Source organism: Sus scrofa, chromosome 8, assembly GCF_054392235.1.
Source record: "Sus scrofa isolate SSC_HxYL_T2T_F1_AM1 chromosome 8, Sscrofa_HxYL_maternal_Yorkshire_Landrace_v2.0, whole genome shotgun sequence".
NCBI classification, from domain to species: Eukaryota; Metazoa; Chordata; class Mammalia; order Artiodactyla; family Suidae; genus Sus; species Sus scrofa.
The window spans coordinates 32,356,005-32,372,115 of record NC_139390.1 but is presented as its reverse complement, the minus strand read 5'-3'; the positions used below and the strand labels follow the sequence as shown (position 1 = coordinate 32,372,115).

Here is a 16,111-nt window from a genome sequence, read left to right as displayed (position 1 = left end):
TCTGACACTCAATATTTCTAAAACTGCCCTTCTTCCAGTCTTATAAAAATAGGAATGAAACAATAATGTCTTTTTTAACCAATCTTAGATTATAATCCCATACTCACCTCCAAGAAGTAGCCACTGTTCTGAGGGGTTTTTTTTTTTTTTAACTATTTCCTTGCTTTTTTCTATAGTCTTGCCATCCGTGTATGGATTCCTATGTATTATTGCATTTTTATTAAAATGTTAGTAACATTTGTGACCTCATCCTCTGCTTCCCCCAGATTTTCCTTTAGGGAATTCACCACTTCACTGCTGGGTACCAGTCAGTTGTAGGGGTGGACCAGGGTGGACCTTGATTGACTAAAGCTAATCAACTTATCAATTCCCCGAGTGATCACGAAAGAGAGATGTGTCTCCTTTCTCTGCCCAGAGGGTGTAAAGAGAATATGAGGACTGGACTTGCTCTTGTCTAGCCAAGCCTGGAAAAGCCTAGACTTTCTGGGATGGGGTAGGACAGGTATGGACACACAGAGCCTGAGCATAAAGCCATGCAATGCACAGCAGAGCTTAAAGGCTGAGAAAATTCTTGTCCTTACTGTCATCATTGAGCTGCTGAGTCAGCCTTGCCTGAAGTAGGAATCTATCTCCGGACCATAATACCAATAAAACACCCTTTTTTAAAAGCTGGTTTAAGTTGGATTTCTATCGGTGGCCACCATCAGAATACTAACCAAAACACACAAAAGAATGTTTGATGAAAAAAGTACTGGGAGTTCCCATCGTGGCGCAGTGGTTAACGAATCCGACTAGGAACCATGAGGTTGCAGGTTCGGTCCCTGCCCTTGCTCAGTGGGTTAACGATCCGGCATTGCCGTGAGCTGTGGTGTAGGTTGCAGATGTGGCTCGAATCCCGCGTTGCTGTGGCCCTGGAGTAGGCTGGTGGCTACAGCTCCGATTGGACCCCTAGCCTGGGAACCTCCATATGCCGTGGGAGCGGCCCAAGAAATAGCAAAGACCAAAAAAAAAAAAAAAAAGAAAAAAGTACTAAACACACACTCACACAAAATGAAATGAATAAGCAAATTTTTAACACATTACACACTTCACAACTCTTGATGGAAGTGAAAAGTTAGTGGTTTATCACGACAGAGCAACCCGTGAGGTCCATTAGGCCACTAGGGAGGGAGGAGTCTGTTCCCTTATGCCCCCATATGCATTAGAATGTGGGGTTGGGGAGATGCCTAGTACCTTATGTGGATAAAATCACTCTCCTTTCTAGGTGGCAGCAATTATCAAGTAGAATACTGGGTGAAGGGATTCATTTAGGAAGTTTCTTTAAAAATACTGAAAACAAGAGTTTCCAGCTGTGGCTCAGCAGGTTAAGAACCTGACATAGTGTCCCTGAGGATGCAGGTTTGATCCCTAGCCTCGCTCAGTGGGTTAAGGATTCAGCGTTGCCACGAGCTGTGGCATAGGTCCCAGATGCAGCTCGGATATGGTGTTGCTGTGGCTGTGACATAGGCCAGCAGCTATAGCTCTGATTCGACCCCTGACTCCTAGTCCTGGAGCTTCCATATGTCGCAGATGCAGTCATAAAAAGAAAAAAGAATACCGAAAACATGTCTAAAGCCAACACTGGCCGACAGCATCCTGAGGCAGCATCTCCAACCCCACCCACCCCACCCTCCCGCTATTGCTCCCTTCACCAGCATCCTTCCAGGCTGCCCTTGGTGAAGAGCCTGTATCCTATCCCACAGCACGGTGGCTCCAAGCACAGGTAAAGCAGCCAGACTGCCTGGGTTTGAAGATCAGCCCCACCACCTAATGACTGTGTGACCTTCGACCATTGACTTATTTCTCCGTAAAATGGGAGTCGTCGGGTTTGCACCTAGCTCACAGGAGGTTGAGAAGTTAAATGCTGAGAATAGAGTCAGCCAGGGAACAAGCCCTCATAAATGATGGTCATGAACTACAATAATCTGAGGAAGCCTGGAGAAAATCTGATTCCTTCTCCCAGAGGGAACCAGCCACGGCCCCAGGCTAGGACGGGGCAGCCCTGAGGACGCCCCAGCTTCTGCACCAGGGCTGATGGCCCTCCTTCCATGCCGCCCCCCCAGCTTCATTCCGCGCCCCCCTCGCCCTGCCTCCGAACATCCCCCCCTCATAGAGCTCCTCCGACTCTTCCCTCGCAGTCTTCGTGCATCCCTCAGCCTGGACCTGGCACACAATTTTCTGCTCCCTTCCGTCTGGCCAGTTCCTGCGCATCCTTTGGGTCTTGGCTTAAACACCACTTCCTCAGAGAGGCTGCCCGAGGTCCCCATGGCTGGAAGGAGGCCCAGACCGCCCCATGTCCACACAATCCTCTCTTCCTTTTCTGAACATGCATCACACAGAGAATCCTATGTTCGGGGTCTGTCTCTCCTGGTAGAAGGTAACCCCCCCAAGGGCAGGGACCACATGTGTCTCCGCTACTCCTGCGTTCCTAGGACATGCTCAATAAGTATATGATGAATGGATGAATAATGTCCCCAACTGAGACAAGGTGCCAATACATACATATTGTTTCAGGAAATCCACACGAATAACAGCCTAGAAGCCCACAACCATCCTCGGACAAACCACTCACACTTACCCTCAAGTCTCAGTTTCCTCATTTCCAACGCACCTCCCAAGTGCTTCTCACCTGCAACAAATCACTTGTGGAGGTTCCCTTGGGGAGAAGGATGCTGCTTTAAGAACGATCAAGGCACACAATCCCAAAGAAAGATGCCTCAGGAAAGAAGCTGCACTATCCCACCACCTCTCCGAAAACAGTACCAGCTTCTCTGGAGAATGGCATCCAAGGTTAGCCAGCAGGAGCTAGGAAATGCCAAGTTCCTTAAAAAGCTTCCTTATGACCCAAGATCCTAAATTCCAGCATCAGGAATCTTCAATGTGTTGTTTTATAATCTATGTGTATGAGCATGTGAGCGAGAGGTAGTAAGTCAGCACGAAACACGAAGATCCAAGTATCTCTAGATCAAAACAACACCCCCACCCCTGAAAATGGGTGAATAATGCCCCAAAGTAAGACAAACAACCAAACGCCTCATATTTGGAAAATCACACACTGAAAAATAACAGGGCTTATGGAAAATTTCAAGTTGGAGCAGAAAGCTCAAATCCCATTTAACTTTGTAATCAGACCTCTAACAAAAATAAGAAACTGAAAATTCCTAGCGCAGATAAAAAAGATGTTTTCTATTTCCTGCTATAGAATGTGGGACTTTAATTATTTGATAAAGGTGGGGCAGGGCAAGGATGCAGGGTGGAAAGGGTATGAGGAAAGACCAAAGCTGCTGTGTTACACGGAGATAAAAGAAAACTCATAATGATCTGGGAAAATCAGATCTTTCAATAAGCGCAATGCCCGATGGAGCCCAGAGCAAGCACAGGTGCCATCGCCTCCCTGGTTCACGTCCACCAGGCTACTTTGCTTTCGATTGCTGCTAACTGGTGATGCAAAATACTAAGGTGCCAAGAAATACCTCACGCGAACCCTGGCAACTTGCATCATAAAAACATCACTCCCTATTTCCCAATCACATGTAATAATTCACACTACAGAAACATAAATAAGAGCAGGGCCAACTGTATTTGCTCAGAACACTAGGGAACATGCTGGGGGAGGGGTCTGAGAGTGGAGCTGCGACCAGGACATACCAGATGGGTAACCCAGCCAAGAGAAGTACCACTGCAAGGGGCATCACTGGAGGGCCCTGGAGTCACATTGGATGAGAGTCCTGACCCACCTGCTTGCCAGTCTTTTTTTTTTAATTGAAGTATAGTTAATATATGATGTTGTATGGCTCTCTGCTGTAGAGCAAAGTGATTCCGCTGCCAGTCTTAACATGAGCACATCTTACTAGAACAGGCACAGTAGCAATTCTTGAACTGGTTGGGTGGGCAGTGGATATTCGTGTTACACAAGGACCAAAGAGAATGACAAATGTAGAGCACCCAGCAACAATGCCTGGCAGGGACACACCCTAACGACACATGCTTTTCTGCCTCCTGTTGGGAATAATTTCTGTTCAAGGACTACCTGAATACAGACAGGGAGCCAGGTCTCAACCAAGGGGAAGGAGGTAGGTGAAGAGAAAGGGAGTAAAAATAGTTCCACCCATCGACTATCATTCATTCCGCTCCTATAATGTTTTGTCATCATCGTTCTAACCAGCCTCCTGCCAAAATTTATCTTTCCAAAAGCTATGAAAGGGCTCCAGTTTCAGAAAAAATGTGCCGGAGTTATAGAGGTGGAACTGTTGCCTAGCAACTAACAGTACCACGCACATAGAAGATGCTCAATAAACAGCTGCTAAGGGGGAGAGGCAGGCAGAGGAAGGCGCAGGTCATCTGCTTGCTTAGATAGTGGGAAGCAGGATCCTTTTAGAAGTTTGGCTCCTGGGAGTTTTCTTCGGGAGTGGTTAACAAACCCGACTAGGATCCATGAGGGTGAGGGCTCATTTCTTGGGCTCGCTCACTGGTTTAAGGATCTGGTGTAGGTCGAAGACGAGGCTCGGATCCCACGTTGCTGTGGCTGTGGCATAGGCCGGCAGCTGCAGTTCCGATTTGACCCCTAGCCTGAGAACGTCCATATGCCATGGGTGCGGCCCTGGAAAAAAAAAAAAAAAATTTTGCTTCTGCTTATAGAGTATAGCAGTTATCAGCCCAAGCTCAAACTCTGGAACAAAACTGCCTGGGTTCAAATCCCAGCTCTGCCAGTTATAAACTATGTGACTTCAGGCAAAGTAGTTAACACTTCTGTGCTCCAGTTTTCCCATCATGTAAAATGGGCATAAAATGGTGCTTACCTGAGAAGTACATTATCTGCTGGGTACAGGGCTAGTTATGATATGATATGATATGATAATATTATTTTATATTATATCTCAAGCACCTACACCAGCCCTGCCATATGACAAGGGCTCTAGAAGTGTAACTATTATTATTTTTTATGTGGCACTGAACCAGCCACCTTATCATGTTACATCATCACATTCCGTCAACTCCTGCAACGTGATGACTCAGGCTTCCACTTGTCACCCACCCCTCCCCTCTATGACATCTTGCAAGGTTCCTGAGGAAACAGGCGGCAACCACATCTGTTGGTCGATAACACCATTCGGATCACAAGCTCCCTTTTTCATTTTCTGTAGGAAAGGCGGGGAGGATGCCATTTCTCAGTGTTTCCATTGGGTCATGACAATGAATGGTCACAGCCGTAGTCACTTATTAATACCAGCTGCTGGTCATTTGTTTTTGTGGGGTGTTTCCCTTTTAAAAATACTTATGTAGGGAGTTCCCGACGTGGCTCAGTGGTAACAAACCTGACTAGGATATATGAGGTTGCGGGTTCGATCCCTGGCCTCGCTCAGTGGTTAAGGATCCGGCATTGCCATGAGCTGTGGTATAGGTTGCATGTGCGGCTCAGATCCCACATTGCTGTGACTGTGGTGTAGGCCAGTGGCTACAGCTCCAATTCGACCCCTAGCCTGGGAACCTCCATATGCCACAGATGCGGCTCTAAAAAGACCACCCCCCCAAAAAAAACCTATCTAATAAGAACTCATCCAGAGGACCACTAAAATCAAATCCCTCAGTGCTTTTTCTTTAGCTAGATCCCACAACAGGGGGAGCGAGGGGAGGCTAAGTGGGGTGAGGAGAGAAAGAGAAGCAGAGGCCAGGGCAGAAGGCGGGGAGCGTGTCTATTTAAAGAAAGGAGGCATCTGCTCTCCCACCCTGAAGACAGAAATGCCAAGTGCAGTGAGCCCTACACCAGTCCAACCTGAGGGCCAGGGCAGCCTCCTAAATAATTCCTTCAACTGATCCCCTGCCTGAAGAGCCAGCAGTAGAATCACTTTCCAAGGGACCAATCACTGACTGTCTCTAGGCAACTATTGGGTAAACTGCTTTTTTTAATCAGTCTTTAAAGACGCACACACAGAGAACACTTTGCTTCCCGTCAGGGCAGCAACAGAGTCTATTTTCTCTGCCACAGCAGAGTCCAGGTGCCAATCAGGCAATCATAGCTGGGCACAGCCTCACTGAGACATCATTTCTCAGGCAGCGGGGCATGTGGCTCTGAGGCCCCAACGGGGAGCAGGTGAATAAACGGAAGAGCAGTGGGATGAGCTCTGCGACCCAGACCTTGGCCACAGGAGCTCTGGGGTTTATCAAAGGAGGCGGCTCCCAGGAAGGATATGTTTGTTAGAATGAGATGTGACAACTTTTCTAACAGAGGTGAATTCTAAATGCCAGATGTGCGCAGAGAAGGATTAGGGGCTTAGAGGAATCAGGGAGTCTGCCTCAGATGCAGTCATATTTAGCCCTGTCTTGAAAGGACTTGTCCCTGGAGAGGGGGCATTTCAGGCTGTCCCTCCCTCAATTGCCATTCTCCCCTTTCTCCTGAGGGACAGACCCCAGATCATTACCTGGGAACATGGCACGCTCCCCTGCAATCAGGAGTGGCCGTGTTACCCAAATTCTGGGCAATAAAATGGAAGCAGGAATGTCAGGAAAAGTTTTCTAAAAGGCCTCTCATAAAGGAAGGATGCACTCTTCATTTTCCCTTCCTCCGTCCTGCTTCCTGGAAAGGTGACGTGATGATGTGTCTCTAGCAGTCACGTTGGACTGTGAGGAAGGGGGTTCTAGAGATGATGGGTTCGAGGGTTGAGAGGAACCTAAGTCACAGAATTTACAACTTATGGGGCTCCCAGATGACATGTGACTTTATTAGTTTATACAGCACCTTCTTTTAGAGGAATTTAGGGGGAGCATGTTCCCCAATCAGAGGACATCTGCGGGTCACCACTCAAAGTCTCGCACAAAATTGCTCAGCTTACTCTCTGAAAAGTAGGCAGGTTTCCTGCAGCTTCGTCTCACTTCAGAGTAGAGTGTCGTCTCTACAGGCCCTACTTTGTGTAATAATTTTCATGGCAGAGTCCAGGCTCAAGTGTAAGTCCCCAAGTCCTCCCTGCCATTTCTCTCAGAAGAGGGGCTCTAGATCGATTATACCTTGGTCCTAAGCAGTGGAGTGGACTATCATGCAAACCCTACTCTCTGGGTGGCCTACAAGAATATTCGAGAATTTCTGACTCGGCTCCCTTCTCCACCCGCTCCCGTACACACACCCCTTCAACACATCTGGAAATTTTTAACAGCATAAAAGCCTGTGTTGTGTGTACACGAAAGCCCTTATCTCAAGAAATTAGCAGCAAACTAGTTCCTCTATTCAGCACCCTTTGATGGTCTTAGCTTAACTATTATTTTCACTGTGAGTTCTTGTCTGCTTGAAGTTCTTTTCCCTTAAGTCCCCCATTCTTCATCTACATAGCACTTATCCCAGTTTGTTATTATGAATTTATTGTTTATGCTCTACCCCACCCCCACTACGACATGGTGCATTTTCATGTGGGCAGGAATCACATTTATTTTGCTTGCCATCTAACCTTGGTTCTCAGCACTATGCCGGGTGCATTGCTGGAGCTTAGTAAACACTTTTCAGGAAATGAATTTCACAAGTTGTTTAAAACACTTGTACACATTAATGCTTATTTTCACCATTAATGCTTATTTCAGTGTTTACAGTGAAGTGAGCTTACGAGTGATAGTCAAGCATCCCAAGTAATTACCTTCATATCTTGAACCATCTGACTGAGCCTATCCTAGCCTTCATTCAGTTTCCTATCAGAATAAAATAATTGTTTGAATATCTTTTTTTTGTGTGTGTGTGTGTGTCTTTTTAGGGCCGCACCCACGGCATGTGGAGGTTTCCACATTAGGGGGTGAATTGGGAGCTGTAGCCACCAGCTTATGCCACAGCCACAGTAACTCAGGATCCGAGCTGAGTCTGCAACCTACCCTACAGATCCCTAACCCACTGAGCGAGGCCAGGGATCGAACCCACATCCTCACGGGTACTAGTCGGGTTCATTAACCTCTTAGCCATGACAGGAACTCCTTATTTTTTAAATATTTCTTAGGAGAAGAAAAGAGAGCCTCTACTCCACAATAAATAAATTCAATTCCTCACTTAGTGCACCCACTTGGTAAAAAAAACAAGGCTTCGGACTTTTTTATAATAGTATTGGGATGTAAAAATAAAAAAGTCACAAGCCCTTCTGCCCTTGACCTTTATGAAAAATAAAAGCAAGTGCAGGTCTATTCTTACATGGTCTCCTAATGGGCTATTTAGGGATCGATGGGTGGGGTACATCCCTAAGTTCTAAGGTTGACCAGGAGGCCGAGCTGCCTCCTACCATGGCTGTCACTGTCACAGTCTGAATGCAGCATCACAGAAACACAGAGCTCTCCCAGCCCAACCAAAATTTTATCCTTCAAGGCCCAGCACAGATAAAAGGACAGTTTTGCTGATAGTGTATTTTAGTGGGAAAAGGTGTCAGTCAAGACATTTCTTCGGTGCATGTCACATGACTCCATCTCCTTGGCTTTTCCGCTTATGCCAAAGATAATTCCCTGAGATACTATGGCCACCCCATCAGGGTCAGCTGCATAAGGACATCTCTTCCAGAACGTTCTTTTCAGCACCGCACATGCGGAATTTTACCACAGCCAAGAACTGAACTCCATGACATCATACTTCCTTGCAGAGAGGGAGGGCAGAAGGCATTCAATAGTCCATCACTCTTTTTTTTTTTTTCAGGACTATTTTTTTTTCCTGTATCAACTGGTAACCCTCTAATTTAGACTATTTTAATATTTCACTTAAATATAGCACTTCAAGTGTTGTTATCCTTTCCTCTTCGACTGCCCTGAAGTCATCCTTTTTCCCGTCCTCCCCTCCCCACCCACAGACCCTATCTGCTGCTACCTTTCCTTTGCTTCAGAGGTAAACACACACACATCCTGAGGAACAAATGAGGGGAAACAGTACAAAACTGCATTGGGTATTTTTCTCAATCACGGAAGGGTGAAGTGGGTTTCAAAAATAAAATCTAGCGCCAGTGAGAGCAGTTTCGTCAAAAATCAATGAAGTGACTCGGTCCTCGACCATGAAAAGAAAGGCCAAAATGACGAGGGTTAGACGGGGATATAGGTGACAGGGATGTCATCTACAAGCCAGGACTCCCAGAGGTCACAGAGCTACTTGGTCCAGACCCCTCAGTTCTTTAAGACGGGTCCGAGATACCTGCAGGAGAGGCTGCCAATCTCCTCTCTCGGAACAACCTGCCTCTTGGCTGAACTCAACAACAAAACGATTCAGGTGAGAGATGGGAGAACTTCCAGGAGAGGGGGGAGGAGCCTCAGACAGATGTGCCAACACCACATAAACACATCAGCCCAGTGAAGAGGCAGCCCTTTGCACCCCTATTTGGAGCACAAAACAGATGTCAGGTCTTCACTCAAACTCTGTGCGGAACGTAAAGTATGGAACAATGCACCTGCTCACCTCCTCCATTAGAAATGCTAAAGCACGGAGCTCCCATCGGTGCTCAGCGGAAATGAATCTGACTCGCATCCATGAAGACACAGGTTCGATCCCTGGCCTCGCTCAGTGGGTTAAGGATCTGGCATTGCCGTGAGCTGTGGTGTAGGGCGCAGACGTGGCTCAGATCTGATGTTGCTGTGGCTGTGGTGTAGGCCGGCAGCTGCAGCTCCGATTAGAACTCTAGCCTGGGAACTTCTATATGCCACGGGTGCAGCCCTAAAAAGAAGTTAAAAAAAGAAAAGAAAAAGAAAGCAAGGACCTAAAAAAAAAAAAAAAAAAAAAAAAAAGTGGGGGTGGGGAGATCCCTTGCACGGTCACAGGAACAGAATTCGCAATCCTCACAGGAATTTTCACACATGGCCCTAAATGTAGGAAGCAGTACACGGGATCCGATAACAAAGGCTGCAAAGTCAGACAGTCTGGGTTTGAATCCTGACTCTGACAGGTACTCCCTGAGCAGGTGACCATGGGCAAGCCTCCTAATTCCTGGAAGCCCCAAGGTCTTCAACTATAAATTTTAGATATCTGGGTATTTGGGATATCTGTAGAAGTTAAGAAAGGATGTTTTTGATTAAAGTCCTACTTTTGCCACTTACCTGTGACTTTGGGCAAGATACTTTCTCACCTGCAAATGGGGATAATAACAGTACTTACTTAAAATGCCAACCTTGACTTTTTCACCCTGTGCCGGACACATAGTAAGCACTCAACAAACATCAGCTGTGATCGTCACGAGCATCACATTCAGCACCATCATCATTATTATCATGTTACTCCTGGCGATGACATTTTTAAGTTTTAGAACACTCTGAAGCAAAACGAGAGGCTGCCAGGCCCATTTCCCGGAGCTGCCTGGTCCCTCCCAGCACTGACTGCCACCCACAGAGTCACGGGCCAGCTGTCTGCATCATGGCTCCATTGTCACCCGTCAGCAGAGAGCAGGGGACCCAGAGATCCAGTTGCTGGGGACACATGCCCCACCCTACCCCCTCTTGGTGGCCAGAGCTGCGTCTACCCATTTGGAGCTTGCCTGATGCAAACTCGGTTTCCAAGGAAATGCTGGGGCCAGAAGAGCCAGCTCCACCTCCCACTCCACTTCCCCTTTCCCCAAATCTGTGGGACCTCACTGTTCTCCAGCCATGTGACAGCATTGTGTCACAGCAGCCCTTGTATACAAACAAGCCGGACTATTTAAATGTCCTTGTGAGAAAGAAGCCGCCTGCTCTCATTTCCATATGTATTCAGACCAGCCCTCCCTTCTTGAGTTAGCCAGAGTAGTTCTTCTTCCCCTTCCTCAGCTCTCCATACAGAGCTGGAGGACCATATGCAAAGTTCGATCTGTATTGTCGCAAAAAAAGATGTAAGAGTCCTCAAGTCCTGACAAAGAAAAAGAATTAGAATGACTGCATAGCGTATGGCATGTGTTCATTCGTCATTACATCGCAAATGTCATGGCTTACTTACACTGAAAATGGACTGGCCACTACATGCTAGATTCTCTCAAAGGCTACAGAGAAATTCTCCCAACTGCCAAACACCACAACAGCTTTCAGTCCTGGAGAGCTAAGGTACCCTCAGTGCTTTGAATCTTCAAAATCAGGTCGCAGTTGCATAAGAAAACCATGCTATGTGAGCAGGGGAAAATGACCCAAAATGATGAACACATCCCTTCTAGCACTAGTTCCCGCTCAGGCGAAATATGGATTAGGTCACAAATGAGATTACATTCAGCGCCAGGCCCCACAGGCATGCATGCTATGATTAAAGTTAAAGGAGTCCACAAATGTCTTTAGTTGAGAAGTTAAGGCTGAATTGGGTTAAAATTTCCAACCCCTCCCTAAAGGCCTGGCAACTTGTTTCAAATCACAACTGAAACCAAGCTGGAGAGACATCTGTTTCTCCAGAAAGTGTTTGGCATTGCAGAGAAGAACTACAGATTAGAGCAGATAAATATTGTTGCGGGCAGAGGCAAAGGTGGGGGGGCAGGGGGCGTACCAAGAAAATCGGAATCACCTTCCTGCTAACAGAGTCTTATGACTCAATAAATACCGTGTGTTATGGGGGTGGGGGGAGTAAGAAAGGAAGAAGGAGAAAGGAAAATAAATGAGGGAATTATTCTTTTTCTAGAGGGAGCTGACACATAACTTCAGTGAACAAAACACTGCTACACTGGAGATGCATGTTCAGACAACCACCATTTGTATAACGCTTTAATGTTGGATTGTCTTTAAGACGAGAGGAACTGAGCCTTCTGCTTAGAGTCTGGTAACAAAGGCTGAGCATTAAATGTAAATCGGCAACATAATATCGAGGAATAATTTTCTAATCCTTAATGGACTATCAAGATCATCCTATCAGTAGATATTCCTGGTTTTCCTCTGATCCCTACACATCTTTTAGATAAATAAGAGTAAGCTAGGGTAAGTTAGAGTAAAGCAAAGCCCCTGACGTCTAGTCCAGGTGTCTGGAGCTAATAAGGTAAGATAATAGAATGAGATCAGTAGGTAACTGAATTATATTTTGTACACTGAGCCATTCAGGGTTCTGAAGATGTTCTTTCAAAGTCAGCGGTAGTTATCAACAACACAGCAACAACAGTAATAGCAATAACGTGGTATAATAACAATGGGGATAGGAGCAGTACTATAGTAGTAATGGTAGTAGTAGTAGTAGTACTAACAGTAATAGTAATAGCAGTAGTAATCTAATGGTAATAATAATAACACCCCTTACTTAGGCGGCCCTCCTAAGTGATGGCTACTGGCCTAAGCACTTTCAACGTACTCACTTATTTCATTCTCACAGCCCTCCTTCCAGGTTGGTATGCTATTATTAGAACCCCTGTTTCACAGATGTTTTCAAAAATATCTCTGTTATGGCTGCTGTTGTTTAAAAACTAGAGCCAGCTTTCAAAGAAACTATTCAGAACCAAAGAGAGGAAACAGCCTGAAGGCAGTAGGCCTGGGTTTCCCACCCAGGTGTGCAAGGTCTGACCTCACTGCCCCTTGGCTTAAGAAAGCCTCCTCCAAAAGGAAGGTGGAAGGAAATTAGGCCCCTGCCTGCTGGTAGCCAGCGGTAATACGTGAAGTTTGTTGTTTCCTCCGGGAGTCTCCCCAAAGCCCCATTAAGACACGGAGCCGGCTCCGACAGCTATAAAAAGTCCCTGCAAGTGTGAGGGAACTGTTCCCTCCCGGTCTGTGACCTCTGTTAGGGCTTTCACCTTTGCCAGCTAAGGCAGGAGCCTGGGGTGGGGCGGGGTGGGGCGAGGTGGGGGCCTGGTGTCCAGGCCACTGTTTCCTGCCCAGGAACACAGCCCTCAAAGAGCCAAGGCTGCAGGCTGAGAAAATTCCTCACTCACAACTTAGCTCCTGGAGCTCGTTCCCCGAGCCTTTCTTTATAAAGAATGAAGGGTTTTCTGGCCAATCCAGGGCCTCCAGGAAGATCAGGGACGAAAGAGAAGAGACAAGCTGCAAGGTTTGTTTATTAGCCTGCGGCACCCAAGGGAACATTTTTTTTCTGAAAAGGTGAAGTTCCTAATGACTCAAAAGAAAAAAGAAAAGAAAAAAAAAAAAACCCATTGGAAATTTAATCACCAACTAAAAAAAAAAAGTGATAAAGCCCCACCAATGAGGATGTGGCCCAAGACAATGCAGCCCCTAAAGGAGAGGCAATTGTTCTCAAATAGTCCCCCTGGGAGCTCAGCCTGCACTAAGGACTGCATTGCTGCTATATTAGCCCGGGGAATCTTTGTTCACTGGGCGACTACGCGCAGAACCAGCTGTTACTGCTCCTGGGCTCCTCCAGTTTGCAGACGCCGCATTTACATTTCAAGAGGAATCTCCGGGAAGGAAGGGGGGCGGGCTCCATCGCTCCCTGGAGCAAACACCTTTTTATACCGCCTGGGAGGGGAAGCTCTCCTTTCCGTGAAACCCTACTCGGTGATGGAAAGGAGATAGGCAGCTTCAATAATGCACACGCACAGCGCCACGGCTGCTCCGTCCTAAGGCCACGCACTGCCTGGTGTGGCTTTCACATTCTCCAGTTGGTAGACCAGGAAAGCACCAAGAATAATGCTCAACTGTCTATAGGGCCCAGTGGGGCTCCGCTTCCTAAGGAAGTTGTTGTTGGTGGTGGTGGTGGTGGTGGTGTTTTAACCTACAGAACCAGGACAGAAGCTGAGAGCCTGCCCTGCATAATATTTAGCCTGAAATATATCACCACTTAAAAACCAACTGTGACCTGGGCAGAATATGTTTTAGATGGTGATCTAGGTGGGGGCTGCGGTACTGTATACACATGTCAGAATTCATGGAGGTGTGCACTTAACATGTGCGCCCCTTCCTGTTGGTGACTTATACCACAATACATTTTTTAAAAGTGGTGTATGTCAGTGTTACTTACAAATTAAGGAAACTGGGAATAAACCACTTGATTTCGAGAATTATAGGCATCCCCTCACCACCATCCACATCCAAAATCTCTCCAGAACATTTTAAAGTGCAAAAACATGAAAAACATAGTACTCCAATTCTCAACCAAGCTAGTGACAACAAACGGCTCCTGTGTGTCCTGTGAGCCCAAGTATGCAGCACAGAGGGAGCACCTGTCACAGCCCAAGCCATGCTAACCACATGTCACAATAAAAAGCCAAGGTCTTTTTCTCATCTGGTCAGGAGCCATCAAATTATAAGAGACATGATTGGGGCTTTTAAAAGCAAAGAGCCTTGAGTTTATTCTTCTGTGTCTTTAGCCCTATTTTAAAATAGGTCTTTCTAAACTCTGCCTAGCACTCTTGTTTGCATGAAGCAGATTAACCCTGTAAGGTGCAGGCCTCTGGCTGGCCCGTCAGAGCACCATTGAATGAGGGTGGTTTCCGCAGACAGCTCAGCAGATTTAAATCTGTACCATCTAGCTCTGTTACTCCAGCAGCATCAAGATGTGAGGTGCCACACGGAGTGTCAGTTAAGTGACAAGTCTGAGTACTAACATGCTTCACCGTTGCTAGATCATGACTTAGCCGTACATCTCTTCCTTTAAACTACCAGGGAGGGAGAGCAGCTTGTCCCTGAGGAAAGAGGGCCAAAATGCACCTTCCGCTGAGCCTCAAGAAAGGCCGCCCGCGGAAACAGAGGCTCACTGCACAGGTCACAGGGGGTCACCTTTCCCCCTCGCGCCCCGCAAGAGTCCTGACCCCCGCAGACACGTCATTTCAGGGGCACAGGACCACCAAGCTGCATTTACAGATAGACATCGAGAATCAGGATCGCCCAGGGAGCGCTTCCTGGACTGAGCCGAGAGCTCCAGTGATTTCCCTAGCCTGCCACCGAGTCATTTAAGAAGTAAAATATGCCAACGGGGCCCGGTACTCGGCCCCTGCGAGCCCGCCCCACCGCCTCTCGGATGGAGTAGGGGCTGCCGATGTTTGGTCTGCGCGGATGGCGCTTTCGCAGGTGGGTCTAGCAGGCTCCCCGGCCCTCTGTGCTATGCCAGCCTCACACCTGACCCAGTGCCAAGAATACAGCCCGAGGGTCCAGTGGGTACGCGCTTCCGTGGTGATATACACAGCTCTGCTTCCCAAGGGCAGGGAGGGGGCACCAACCGGCAGAGATAGGACGTGGAGCAGGCCCTCTCCCCCGCCCCCCGCCAAATGCGGCCTCGGCAAGGACTCCGGAGGCTCTCGCTTAATGCGCCTTTGCGGCGCTTGGGCTCGCACTGCGCTTCCCGTGGCAGCGCCTGGAAGCGGCAGGAGCTGAGATTTGCGCTGCTGGCGGGCAGGAGGGATGGAGGCGCAGAGGACCGCTTCCTGCCCCCTATATGCACAGCGAGCGCAGTGTCCCCACTTCGCGCCCACCCTCACCCAAGTCGCCAGTACCAAAGCGTCAGAGAATCACAGCTCGCTCGAGGCCCTGGCGGGTGACCTGGCGCAGCTGGCAAAAGAAAGTGGGGGGAGGCGAGGCTCGACCTGTCGTCCGTGTGTGCGCGGGTCAGGGGCTCCGGGCGCCCCTGCAAGGCCGCCCGCCAGCCGCGGGCACCTACCTCGATCCACTTCTGCGCCTCGGAGAAGGCGGGCTCGGGGGGCGGCTCGGGCTGCAAGGGCTGAAGAGCTTCCAGACCGAGAGCGGGACAAGCCATTTGCGAAGCCCCGCGTCCACTCGAGCGCTGGGCCGCCGGGATGAGGACGGCCGCCGCCGCCGCCGCTGCCGCCGCAGGAGCGCGCTCCCCGCCCCTTCCCGCCCGCCCGTTCTCCGGCTCTCCTCCCCCGCCGGCCCCTCCTCCGCTCGGCGCAGGTCCCCGCGGAGAGCCGCGCTGCCGCCGAGGACGCCGCCGCAGCTGTTCCCAGAGCCGCCCGGCTCGGCCGCGCCGCGAGTCCCCGCGGGAGCGAGCGCCGAGGCGCCGGGAGCTCCCTCTACCCCCACCTCCGCTCCGCCCCCCGCCCCGGGCGGGGTGTCAGCCACCGGCTAAAAATAACCGAGAGTGAGCACTGGGTGTCTCCCTCCCTGCCCACGACGCGACCGGGACAGGGACTCGGGCCAGCCGCCCCGCGCACGTCCCCGCGCCGGGCTGTCCCGGGAGAGGCGAGCGAGCCCGGCGCACGCGTCCCTGGGGAGCTAGTGCTGCTGCAGCAGGACAGTGGCC

General features: G+C 48.9%; 1 protein-coding gene and 1 long non-coding RNA gene across 34 annotated transcripts in view; both read right to left on the bottom strand.

Moving 5' to 3' along the window:
* Positions 1–15,695, bottom strand: part of LIMCH1 (LIM and calponin homology domains 1) — a 357,562-nt gene extending 341,867 nt beyond the window's left edge. For all 33 annotated transcript variants that reach the window (XM_084971777.1, XM_084971782.1, XM_084971778.1 and 30 more), the window contains exon 1: positions 15,512–15,695. In XM_084971777.1, the coding sequence (XP_084827903.1) occupies positions 15,512–15,607 (96 nt within the window). In that variant the 5' untranslated portion in view covers positions 15,608–15,695. The remainder of the gene's footprint in view (positions 1–15,511) is intronic.
* LOC146400405 (uncharacterized) lies at positions 5,280–10,781 on the bottom strand. The gene is made up of 2 exons (XR_014812359.1): positions 9,565–10,781; positions 5,280–7,906 (listed from the first exon to the last, which is right to left on the bottom strand). It is a non-coding gene; the product is annotated as an uncharacterized LOC146400405 (long non-coding RNA).
* Positions 15,696–16,111: the final 416 nt, after the last annotated feature.